We start from the raw sequence: 13,551 nt of genomic DNA, 5'->3' as shown, positions 1-13,551 counted from the left end.
TAAATTTTAGACACATATTACAATTATTACATAAAAAGGAACGCTATTGTAATTGCGTAACTCAAGTTTAGAAAATACTTTTCCGTTTCAAAATATAAGACCTTTTAGAGATTTTAATATGAACTATATGCGAATGTATATAGACATATTTTAGCGTGTACATTCATTCATTTTGTTCCGTATGTAGTATATATTGAAATCTTTAAAAGGCCTGATATTTAGGAACGGAGGGAGTACTACACATGTAATTTAAGCAGATGATGTTTATTTCATATATATTTCGACTATTTCATAATTATTTTGCAATACAAAAATGATAAAATGGTGATTTATAAATAGTGAACAATGCATGCATTGTTTATCTTTCCAAAATCATTATTTCGTCATTTCCAAAATCAAAATTTGCACGTGCGTAATATACATCCATATAAACTTATTGATTTTTGTAAGAATATTTTGAAACTCAAAAAATACTATTTTGTCACTTCAAAATATAGTGCTCACTGGAGGTCTGGAGTTCTTCCTTCAAGGTGAGTTTTTGATTGGACACCCTCATATTTAGTGTCACACTTTGACTATGACAATTTACGGTGAGGATTCTCTTTCAAATACAAACTCAATATTTCTCAAAAAATATTTATGTAGCATATAAACTACAATTCATTTTTGTATAGATGATCAAGGCTTAACGCAAAACACGAGGGCTCCTAATGCACCCGGAAAAAGGAATTACACGGATTGTTATACCCTTCTCATTGTTATATGCCGTACGTAGGGTCATTTAAAATGTACAGTCTTCTTCATGCACGGTGTGTTGCTTGCTTGCCCCGCAACGAACGATTGCACGTACTCCTAAATCTGATGAATCTGATGAACATGTTTATGCGATTGCTTAACGTGATTAGACAGATCGAGCTACTCTAGTCCCTAGGAGGCAAGAGCAAGATTCGGGAACTATCGTGGTGTCCATCCATACTGGACGTGTGGAGCCGTTTTCTGTAACTTGAAGCCATGCATTGCAAGGGCACGCTCGAATTTAGCATGCAGGAATTAGTTACATCGTCGTCACCACAAGTGAGGGCGGCTGCAAGGTCATGCAGGAATTAGTTACATCGCCGTCGAGGAATTAAATGGTACGTGCGTGCTCTACTACCACGTCTCGTTTGGGAAATCGTAGCACTCGCCAGGAAGGTCTCAGCCTTTGTGTGTTGTGCAATCTTCACTGTTACTCAAGAGCAGCAAGCATGCGAGAGAGAGTTCGTTGCTTCCGGTTTGTGCCTCGTTCGTTATTGCTCTTCACCGTTACTCTTTCCATCCTGTGATAACGACTCGACTATATCCATCTCGAATTCCCGATCGACTCAACGTCGCCAGCCGCCGCCAAATTTCGCCCCTTTAAATACGGTGGCCACCGTGATCCATCATCCCTCACTACTCACACAGCAGAGATCATCAATCCGACGAACATCTTCGCAACCTCCAGGCCAGTCTGCTCTCACTAGCTAGTCACTCTCCCACTCGCGTAAGATGGCAAGCACAACTCAGGTATGTAACTTGCATGCAGCTAGCACACCATGAGTCCAGCTATAGCTCATTTGCATGGTGCACTTGTGTGCTGCTTGTTTCAGGACGTGAACATGGACGGCAACCTCGCCGGCTGCGTACCGTTCGGCACGGGCACGACGACGCTCTCCGTGCACATCGAGGAAGAGATGGCCATGCTTCCCGTCACTGTGGCCGTGGGTGGCAACAAGCCCAGCGGCCGGTACGTCCTCGTGGCTGGCCGCGCCGACGAGGAGGACGGCCTGCGCCTGCCGATCCCGGTAGACACCCTGAAGCCTCGTCTCACTTACCGCGTGGCCGGGTGGATCAGCCTGGGAGCAGCACGGGGCACCAGCCACCCCGTGCGCATCGACCTTGGCGTGGAAGACAATGGCAACGAGACCCTGGTGGAGTGCGGCGCGGTGTGCGCCAAGGAGGGCGGGTGGTCGGAGATCATGGGCGCCTTCCGGCTCAGGACGGAGCCGCGCAGCGCCGCGGTTTACGTCCACGGCGCCCCCGCCGGCGTCGACGTCAAGGTCATGGATCTCCGCGTCTACCCGGTGGACCACAAGGCGCGCTTCAGGCAGCTCAAGGACAAGACTGACAAGGTGAGAGAGCATGCATCCACGTAATAACCACCTGCATGCACACTCGCTTGATGTGGCACGTAACGTGATCATACGAGCTCCATTGATGCAGGCGCGCAAGAGGGACGTGATTCTCAAGCTGGGCACGCCGGCGGGAGCGGGAGCGGGCGCGGCGGCGTCCGTGCGCGTGGTGCAGTTGGACAACGCCTTCCCCTTCGGGACATGCATCAACACGTCCGTCATCCAGAAGCCGGCCTTCCTCGACTTCTTCACCAACCACTTGGACTGGGCCGTCTTCGAGAACGAGCTCAAGTGGTACCACACGGAGGTGCAGCAGGGCCAGCTCAACTACGCCGACGCCGACGCGCTGCTCGCGTTCTGCGACCGCCTGGGCAAGACCGTCCGCGGCCACTGCGTCTTCTGGTCCGTGGACGGCGACGTGCAGCAGTGGGTTAAGAACCTCAACAAGGACCAGCTCAGGTCCGCCATGCAGAGCCGCCTCGAGGGCCTCGTCTCCCGCTACGCCGGCAGGTTCAAGCACTACGACGTCAACAACGAGATGCTGCACGGCCGCTTCTTCCGGGACCGCCTCGGCGACGAGGACGTCCCGGCGTACATGTTCAAGGAGGTGGCGCGGCTGGACCCGGAGCCCGCGCTCTTCGTCAACGACTACAACGTGGAGTGCGGCAACGACCCCAACGCGACGCCGGAGAAGTACGCCGAGCAGGTCGCATGGCTGCAGAGCTGCGGCGCGGTAGTGCGCGGCATCGGGCTGCAGGGCCACGTGCAAAACCCGGTCGGGGAGGTCATCTGCGCCGCGCTCGACAGGCTCGCCAAGACGGGCGTGCCCATCTGGTTCACCGAGCTCGACGTGCCGGAGTACGACGTGGGCCTCCGCGCCAAGGACCTGGAGGTGGTGCTCCGGGAGGCGTACGCGCACCCGGCGGTGGAGGGCATCGTGTTCTGGGGCTTCATGCAGGGAACAATGTGGCGCCAGAACGCTTGGCTCGTCGACGCCGACGGCACCGTCAACGAGGCGGGGCAGATGTTCCTGAATCTGCAGAAGGAGTGGAAGACGGACGCGCGGGGGAACTTCGACGGCGACGGGAACTTCAAGTTCAGGGGCTTCTACGGCAGATACGTCGTGGAGGTTACGACGGCGAAGGGGAAGCAGATCCTCAAGACCTTCAGGGTGGAGAAAGGGGACAGCACACCTCTCGTCGTGGATTTGGCCGACGCCTGACGGTGAATCTATCTAAGAAACTATTTATTTATACCTATCTAATTACATGCAACACGTCAAGTGATAATTGGTTGTATAATTTTCACATTTCTAAGGTAACGGGTATTGTATTTTGTAAGAGAAGTCTAAGGTATTTGTACTCCTAAATCTGATGAACATGATTGAAGCAAAAGGCCTATTGGTGTTGCTAGCAAATAATTATGACTCAATATCGTGACATATGAACATCTTCTATTTTAACACTGTGGCTCATCATGTTGCCATTTATTTTTCTTTCCACCCTCGTTGATGATGGTGTGATGTTCACATGATCATAATGCATTCGACATGATAAATCCCAAGGCTATGAGCTTTTCACTGCACGCTACACTTTCCATTATATTGTGCAAGGAATTGTTTAAAACTTTTTAAAAAATCTCAACGACCACGAACTACTTCCAATGCCTAGACATATAAAGACTTTCAAAAAACTAATCAAATCCTAGACATAGTTCTTTTGAATCGGTGAACGGTTTTTCGAACCGACAAACATTGTTTTCAAATTTTGTATTTTTCAAAAAAAAATCATGAACAGTTTGAAATGCATGATCAGTTTTCGAATTCATGAATATTTTCTTACTCATCAACGTTTTTGAATTGATCAACTTTTTTCAAACAAATTCTGAATAAATTTTAAAAACATGTGTTTTTTAATTTATGTCAATATTTTCTAAAATTTCATGGCCATTTGTTTTCAGATTCCTTAATACATTTTGAATACACTATCATTTTTTCAAAAGCATGAACACGGTTTTGTTTCTTGACCATTTTTTCCAAATCACGAATATTTTTTATAATTGGTGAACAATATTGCAAAACTATCAACATTTTTTAATCCACAAAAATTATGATTTCCTTAAAATGTTTTGAATTCACATACACTTTATGATTTCTCGAACATCTTTTTGAAAACCCACAACTTTTGAAATTTTAAAATCGAATTTGTGGAAAGAAGGAAAAGAAAACAGAATGAGAAAAGAAAAGACAGAAAAATTAAATAGCGCAGTCGAGCCTTGCACATGGGCCGGTCCATTAACGCTTATGCGGGGATGATTTGCTGAAGGAAAGGAAGAGAAAAGAGATGGAGACTGGGATTCAATCCTTTGTCTCAAAGGTAATAACGCTAGACGCTAACCACTCCACTACTTGGGCGTTTGTGCTTTGCGTCAGTATTGTTTTTATAAAACAACGTAACACGACGCAACTTTGCAACAACGGACGACAGAAGCACTTTGTGCTTTAGTATTAGGGATAGATTTTATAGAATATATATACCCATGATGTTTATGGATTTTTTTTGTCTAAAATGACCACCTACTCAACCAAATTGCTAAAAAAACCACTTTTGGATAAAATTGATAGACAAGACCCCTGATCGTGGCGGCAGGTGCACCGGCCGAGATGTCGCACCTGCTGCCACGGACGGAGGCGGCAACCCTGTTCACATGACTGTTTATGCGAGGGACTGTTTACTAAAGATGAACAATATTTAAAAAAAATCAAAAAATAGCAGAGAAATTAAAAAAAAACTGAATTTTTTTGGCAAGAAAGATGATCGATTGTTCTAGCTGGGTTTGAAATTTCAATCTTTTATGTTTTTTCTTTTTATATTTTTTTTTCAAAAATACTGTTTATTTTGGGTGAACAATAATGTCGCTGCGTCGGAGTGAACAGTGCTGCCGTCTCTAGGCGTGGCGGCAGGTGCCACCTGTCAGCTGGCGCGCCTGTTTCCATGGCCGAGGAGGCCTTTTTTGTTAATTTCATCTAGATGGGGTCTTTTTTAGCAATTCGATTGTGCATGTGGTCTAAAAACTCGGTGTTTATGTGTTGACATTACTCTCACTAGTCTAAAAAATATTATTGAATGGACTTGGCAAAAAATGACGGTTACTCTATTATAAGAAACTGATTGAAAAAAGATCGAATTCCCACAAAGCATTATGAGGAAAACAAATATTCCTCGGAGAGTTAAGATATTTAAGTGGTTAGTTCTTAGAAATGATATCTTAACAAAAGAAAATTTAGTTAGAAGGGGATCACTTGGTAGGCTTGCCCCTTCTATGGTTTGGATGAATATCTATTGATGGAAAAATCTAATTGGCAGCGTGCGCACGGCTGCATTGCCATGCGGCGCGCACACCGACCTGTAAGAGTTTTGCATGCTACACACAACATCGATTTCTTTTGATGTTTGAAATTCAAAAAGTTTTATCTACAAAACTTTTAATTCAATCGATGATCCGTTTTCATCATTAGCTTTCTCGCGACGAGTTCTTCAAAACTAGATCCCATGTCGATATGTTTTATCAACTATTTTTTTCGTTCATACTTGCCACATTTTTTGACCCACTTGCCATTTATTAACCACTTACTTGCCTTTAAAAAATAACTTGATTGTCACTTTTTAATGTTGTTTCGTATAAAAGCCTTGTAACAGATTTCATTATACATGATATAAAAGCATGTCATTGGTTGTGTTTGTCAATTTAAAATATACCAACTTGTCATATTTACATACAACTTTGCCAAAAAAATATTCCGTGTGCTTGTTAGTTTAACTATGCTGAGTTGTCATATTTACAAACATGACCACAAAGTATTTTTTGTGGTCATCGGTTTTAAATATGTTGAGTTGTCATATTTTTGCGCGTAATGTAATCGCCTAAAAAAGTTGTTTGTGCTCGCTAGTTTGATTATGTTGAGATGTCATATTTATTCATAATTTCTAAAAATATGTTGATTAAGTTATTTTTTTATTAGACAAGTAAGTACTTACTAATATGACAAGCAAGTACAACAAATGTGGTAAGTACAAGAAAAAAAAGTTGTCGAAACATGTCGACATGGGATCTAGTTTTAAAGATTTCATCGAAACAAAGTCAACGGCGAAAACGGATCATCGGTCGAATTAACGGTCAAAACATAAGAGGGCTTAAAGTCACCTGGTGTGTTGGGTAGGGGTATTGCCCTTCATGGCATTACCACCCTAAGCTTGGTCCTTTTTTCTTCTCATGAATACCCTCCCCAGATTTAACAAAGGTTTCCATAAGCTCGGGAGGTTGCTTGGTCTTCTTCTTCTCGCTCTTCTTGGATTTGGGTGCAAACCCAACTCCTTCCTTTGCAACCACTTCCTTTTGACTGCTCAAAAGGTTATTAAGATTCTTTTCACCTTGGATGCATGTCACAAGGCCTTTCTCAAGATGCTCTTTTAATTTGGAGTTCTCCTCCACAAGATGAGTGTGCTCACAATAGGGGTTAGTAGCATGGACATTATCAACTAAAACAAAATGGAGAGCAAATGGCTATTTCCTTAGTGAGTTTTACTTGGAGTTGAGCATGGGATTCTTTTAAAGAGACATGAGCACCCTTCAAGGCCTTGTGAGCCTTGTCAAGTGTTGCAAGCTCTTTCTTGAGCCATACATTATCAAAACCAAGTGCACTCTTTTCGGATTGAAGCACACGGGTAAGAGCAAGAGCATGATCAAGATCTTTCTTTAACTTAGCAAGGTCATCATTATGTGACTGCTCAAGAGTCAAATGAAGTCCTTGCTCTTTTTCAAGAGCAATAGAAAGATCTGCAATCTCATCGGCATAGTCACTACTATGACCTTGTAATGTAGAGATAGTCTCTTCATGAGATTCAATATGGCTGCATACATCATTCGGAGGGGGTGATCCCCCTTTTCAAAAAAGTGTGTGTCCTCTATAATACCTTTGACAGGACCGTTTCGAAATCATGTGCCTCTCTTGATCATACCTGGTGATAGATCATATATGAAAGTGATTCAAACCCATGGAATGGAGGGGTGTGCTGATGAAAGGGTTATCAAAGAGAGTGTGAGTGGAGTCCAAGTCAAGTAGCTGAAGCAACTTAATCTTGTCATCGATGAAGAATGCCCTCCACTAATCGAAGACTGTCAGTGATCATAGCCTTGAGAAGTCGATGGTATTGTACACCTTCCAGCTGTCCTTGTCCCATCTTTTATGACAAGGTGAGGCCCTCTCATTTTAGTGCGTAGATCCTACTCGCCACCAAGTTCAAATAAAGGTTGTCCTCCATCTGCATAGAGATGATGCAATCTTTAACCAAAGTATTCACATTGTAAGAACCCGCCTTTTATGTTGTTAATGCTGGAATATATCGAGTGAACGAGCTTGGAGAACAACAACTTTGCACTCTCAATATATTTTCCCACACTTTTCTCGGAGTAGCCCTCCGCGATCCACCGCCTTACTAGTCGGGTTTGCCAAATGGAGGAATAAATAGTATAAAGCCACCATAATGCGGGCTAGGGTTGTGGAAAAATACCGCTTTTTCAAAATTTCCTAAATACTACTACAACTATGATCATTTTGTGCTATTTACTCATAGCTGGGGTGAAAAGGATCGAGATGGACCTAGAGGGGGGGGGGGTGAATAGGTACAGTTCCAAATTATAATAATTACTTAGCAATTTTAGACAAAAGTATGGAATATGAGTGTAGGCCTAATAATTGCTACGACAAGGAGTAAGCTATTTAGAGTAAAGTACAGCAAGCGGTAAACAATAAACAAATACAAGTACGTAATAAGGATTAACACAAGTAGAGAGTTAGGGTTAGGAATAACCGAAACTCCAAGAGAGACAAGGATGTATCCCGATGTTCACTTCCTTGGAGGGAAACTACGTCACCGTTAGAGGGGCGGATGTTACCACGAAGGCACACCAACGCCACAAAGGCTCACAACAACCTACACGGATGGAAACCCCAAATGAGGAGCGAACATGGTCAAACCTTACGGACGAACACGTGGACTTGGGAGAGAGGGGAACCAAACGCAAGGGGAACGGAGGAGATACCTGTAGACGGATCCCGCGGAGGAAGAAGAGGAAGAAGAGAAGGATCCGCGGAGGAGATCAGGCAGATCTCGGGAGTGGTGGCGCGGGCGAGCGCTCCTGGAGCTGGCGGCGACGGCTGCACGGAAAAAAGGGGGCGCGTGAGGGCTAGGGCAAAGCCCAGCCTCGCGCCCAGCTATTTATAGGCCCCGATGCGTCGGACGTCCGACAGGCGTCGGAGTCCGGAGTGGATTTTGCTGTCGGACGACCGACACTGGTCGGACGTCCGGAATGAGGTAAGCCGCCGGAAGTCCGAGACACGTCGGACGACTGAGAGAGAGGAGGAGGCAGAGGCTGATTCTGGAATTTTTGATGATGAGATGATGATTTTTCATGGTTTCTCACAAAGAGCACGAACATAGTTGCCTACAAGCATTACATATACTACTTGTGGACAGAAGTGGATTTATGCATACTTTGTAAGCTCAAAACACAAAATTATGACCCACTCCCCCTAAATGCATGCCCACATCAAGACTCAAACATAATGTGAGTGTGTGTATGTGTGCAAGGTTTCAAGTTATGTTATCAAGCTCCAAGATACCAAGTTCACGCCTAAGTTGACAGAACCTAGCTACACTAAGTGGCTTGGTGAAAATGTCGGCGAGCTGCATGTCGGTACCCACATGGGTAATATCAATGTCACCCTTTTGCACATGGTCTCTCAAGAAATGATACCTAATATCAATATGTTTTGTGCGAGGGTGATCAATGGGGTTCTCAGAGATCTTTATGGCACTTCCATTATCACAAAGAAGAGGAACGTGTCGATATGTGATACCATAATCCTTTAGGGTTTGCCTCATCCATAGCAGTTGGGTTGCACAGCTTGCGGCTGCAATATATTCGGCCTCGGCCGTGGAGAGAGAAACACAGTTCTGCTTTTTCGAGGACCAACTTACCAAGGAGCGTCCAAGAAACTGACATGCACCGGAAGTGGATTTCCGTCCCACTTTGTCACCGGCCCAATCCGCATCGGAGTACCCAATAAGATCAAACTTTGCATCCTTAGGGTACCATAAGCCTAACTTTGGGGTGTGAACAAGGTATCTAAGAATATGCTTAACCGTCGTATGATGGCTTTCCCTAGGGGAAGCTTGAAATCTAGCACATATGCCTACACTTAACATGATGTCCGGTCTAGATGCGCAAAGATAAAGTAGCGAACCAACCATGGAGCGGTAAGTAGATGGGTCAAAAGGAATACCGTTGGTGTCTTCATTTAGAACTACATCTGTGGCCATGGGTGTCTTCATTGGTTTAGCATTTGTCATATCAAATTTTTCAAGAATGTCCTTGAGGTACTTAGTTTGAGACAAGAAAATCCCTTCTTGAAATTGTTGTATTTGAAACCCAAGAAAGAACTTCAAGTCCGTGTTGAGTGACATCTCAAAGGTTTTGGTCATGGAGGCTGCAAACTTCTTGCACAAATGGATGTTAGGAGAACCAAAAATGATGTCATCTACATATATTTGGCATAAGATCAAGTCACCATTTTCCCTCTTAGTAAAAAGAGTGGGATCGATCACCCCCACCACAAAGCCATCATCGAGTAGGAACTTCTTAAGATGATCGTACCAAGCACGGGGTGCTTGTTTGAGGCCATACAGAGCCTTGTGAAGTTTGTATACATGGTCTTTGTGGTGAGGGTCAACAAACCCAGGTGGTTGTGATACATATACCTCTTCTTGTAGAGGACCGTTAAGAAAAGCACTTTTCACATCCATTTGATGCAAAGTAAAACCATTGAAAGCAGCATAGGCCAATAAAATGCGAATGGATTCAAGACGAGCAACAGGGGTGAAAGTTTCACCAAAGTCCAAACCTTCAACTTGGGAGTACCCGTGTGCTACTAACCTTGCCTTGTTGCGTAGGACAGTCCCATTCTCATCTTCCTTGTTCTTGAAAATCCATTTAGTTCCAATGACATTATGTTCCTCAGTTGGTCGTTCTACCAATGACCATACTTCGTTGCGTGTAAAACTGTTTAAATCCTCTTGCATAGCAAGGAGCCAGTCATTGTCACACAATGCATCCTGAACCCTGTGTGGCACGGTACTAGAGACAAACGAAAAGTGAGCACAAAAGTTTGTTAATTGTTTACGAGTCACTCTACCTTCCGACACGCCGGTGAGGATTTGATCAATATCAACACGACCGGCCACACGTGGCATGATGGAGGTCAGGGTTTCATGAGGTTCGACTTCGTTTCCATCATCAACGTCCTCAACATATGGATCATTTATGTGCGGAGGAAGATATTCCTCTTCGCGTTGCACCTGTTGAGGTTCATCATCAAACATACCCATACTTTGGTCTAGCTCTTGAAGATCAACTTGTTCTTGAGTGTGATCAGAGTGAGAGACATGTTCTCCCACTTGATCCTCAACAACTGGCATGATATGTGTGCTAGTATCTTGTGGAGGTACGGGCAGTGAACTGTCTTGAGGATGAGAAATACTCTCATCATCTTCATCATCATCATGGGGTCTTTGTTCCATGGGAAGAAGTGCACCTACACCCATGTTTAAAATATCTTGTGAGGAGTCTTCTTCACCTGCATCATTTAGATCAACTTGCTCCCCATGGGAGCGGTTAAATTCATCAAACGTCACGTCACAGGTTTCTATAACACATCCAGTGGATTTGTTGTAGACTTTGTAGGCGTGAGAGTTTGATCCATAGCCAACAAAAATCCCTTCAGTTGTTTTGGATTGAAATTTTCCTAACCGTTCCCGTTTGTTGAGGATGAAACACTTGCATCCAAACACACGAAAGTACTTAACATTGGGCTTGTTCCCAGTTAGGAGCTCATATGGAGTCTCCTCCAATATTGATCGAAGGAAGAGCCGGTTTGATGCATGACATGCTGTGTTGACGGCCTCAGCCCAAAAACTATGTGGTGACTTGTATTCGTCTAACATGGACCTTGCCATTTCCACAAGTGTCCGGTTCTTCCTCTCTGCCACACCATTTTGCTGAGGGGTGTAAGGTGCGGAGTACTGATGTTCAATTCCCTCTTCACTAAGAAATTCTTCTAGGGTGTAGTTCTTGAACTCAGAGCCATTGTCACTTCTTATTGCCTTGATGTCCTTGTCAAACTTCCGCTGAGCTTGTTTGGCAAAATCAATGAAGGTGATCTTCGTCTCGTCCTTGGACTTGAGAAAGAACATCCATGTATATCTTGAGTAATCATCAACAATGACTAGGCCATACTTTTTCCCTCCAAGACTTGCCCATGAAGGAGGCCCAAACAGATCCACATGAAGGAGCTCTAACGGCCTCGAAGTGGATACAATGTTCTTGGCTGGATGTTTTCATTGATGTTGTTTCCCAGCTATGCATGCACTGCACACACGATCTTTCTTAAAAGATACATTTGTTAGTCCAAGGATGTGATTGCCGTTTAAGAGATTTTGAAGATTTCTCATGCCGAAGTGGGCGAGCCGGCGATGCCACAACCATCCCATGTCGGCCTTGGCCATTACACAAGTTGTATGGAAGGTGCTCTCTTTCGAGAAATCAACCGTGTAAAGGTTACCATCCAACTCTCCAACAAAGGCCACTTCGAGAGTGTCTCTCTTAAAGACTTTCACATCTTTTAGTCCGAATAATGTGTCATAACCAACGGAAGCCAATTGGCGAACTGAAAATAAATGATATTGAAGAGATTGGACAAGCATGACATTTGCAATAGACATGTCATTAGTGATTGCCACCTTGCCCAACCCAATTGCCTGTCCTTTCGACCCTCCACCAAATACAATGCTCATGTATGGTCAAATGGCTTGCATGAAGTCATAGAGCAAGTTACTATCTCCGGTCATATGATTGGTGCATCCACTGTCGATCACCCATTTGGCTCCTCCGGAGAAAACAACATGTAATGAATTAAGACTTGGTTTGAGGTACCCATTTCGTCATGGGGACTTTCACATTAGTTACAAGAGTCTTAGGGACCCAAATAGCATAAAATCGGAATGCATTACGGGGACCAACGAATTTAGCATAAACCTCTCCTTCCTTTGATTTGCGTAGTACATAGGACGGAGGCATGAATTCAGTTGTCTTGTTGTGAGTAGGCGAACCCCTAGTGGCCGACCCACTCACAACCTTACCTTTCTCCTTGTGTCCCTCTCGTACAAATATTTCTTTAAGCGGAGTGGTACACTTGAGAGGAGATGCACTTTTCTTGGCGGTGCTTGGGTTGAACCCAAGCCCTTCCTTGGCAAGGCCTCCATTGTGTCGACTTAAGATATCATTGAGAGTCTTTTGTCCTTGTGCACATGTCATGAGACCTCTGTCTAGCTGTGCCTTTAGCGAACAGTTTTCCTCAAGGATAGATGTCAGTTCACTACTAGAGTTAGTAGTGCAGGTATCAACATTAATAATAGGTGAGGAGTAAGCCTTAGCTAAAGTGTCAAGATAAGAAATCTTGAGTGCCTCAAAGCTCTTTGTAAGAACAGTGAGTTTCTCTTCCTTGTCTTTGAGAGACAAGGATATACGCTCACAGTCCTTAGAAAGGGAAGCATGAGAGTTCACTAGTCGGTTTTTATCATTTAGTAACTATTTGCACACAGATTCAGCCTTTTTCAAGGAGGCAAGATCATTAGCATGTTTATCAAGGTTTTCACCTACTTTTGAGCATAATGCATCATTTTGTGCTTCCTCATACAGGACTTTCTGCTCAAGGATTTCATTTCTTTCCTTCTCCTCAGTGACGAGGGTTTTGAGTTCCTTGATGGTATTGGTGTGCTTACTCACCATTTCCATAAGTATGCGAAACATAGTGAGCTTCTTTCCTTTAAGAGAGCACATAATTTTTTTTATTTTAGCAAACATGGGATGATCTAAGTCATTATCCTCATAGTGATCTTCCCCATAAAGATACTCATCAGATGGGGTAGAAGCTAGACTGAAAGAGTTTAACCGTGGAGTTACCTTAACCTTATCATGGGAGCTTTGGTCTTCCTCATCTCCCATGGCAGTCTTTGCCATCAAACACTTGTGAGCGTTGCCCTTGTAGTCTTTCATATAGTTGTAGTGAACAACATCACCACTTTTGTTGACTAGCCTCAAGGTGTTTTGTGTATCCTGAGCTACTCCGGCAACCCCACCAACGTCTTCTGGATCTGATTCTTCTTGTGCAACCATTGCTCTTCCATCTGCCCTCTTGAGCTTGGAGTTCATAGGGTTTGGCAACTTCTTCTTTACAAAGGTCTTTGGAAACCTTGGTTTGTCTTCTCTCTTCTCATAAGGGCAG

At 44.1% G+C, this 13,551-nt stretch overlaps 1 protein-coding gene across 1 annotated transcript; it reads left to right on the top strand.

Annotated features, from left to right (window-relative positions):
• The first annotated feature begins 1,442 nt into the window (after nt 1-1,442).
• On the top strand, nt 1,443-3,544 carry LOC123398881 (endo-1,4-beta-xylanase 1-like). Its single transcript, XM_045093326.1, has 3 exons — nt 1,443-1,545; nt 1,629-2,150; nt 2,242-3,544. The coding sequence occupies exons 1-3, from the start codon at nt 1,528-1,530 to the stop codon at nt 3,370-3,372; spliced, it is 1,671 nt and encodes a 556-aa protein (XP_044949261.1). The 5' UTR covers nt 1,443-1,527; the 3' UTR covers nt 3,373-3,544.
• Nucleotides 3,545-13,551: the final 10,007 nt, after the last annotated feature.

Source organism: Hordeum vulgare, chromosome 5H (genome assembly GCF_904849725.1).
Source record: "Hordeum vulgare subsp. vulgare chromosome 5H, MorexV3_pseudomolecules_assembly, whole genome shotgun sequence".
Taxonomy (NCBI): Eukaryota; Viridiplantae; Streptophyta; class Magnoliopsida; order Poales; family Poaceae; genus Hordeum; species Hordeum vulgare.
Note: the sequence above shows the minus strand (reverse complement) of the source record. Positions and strands in the feature narration are given on the sequence as shown.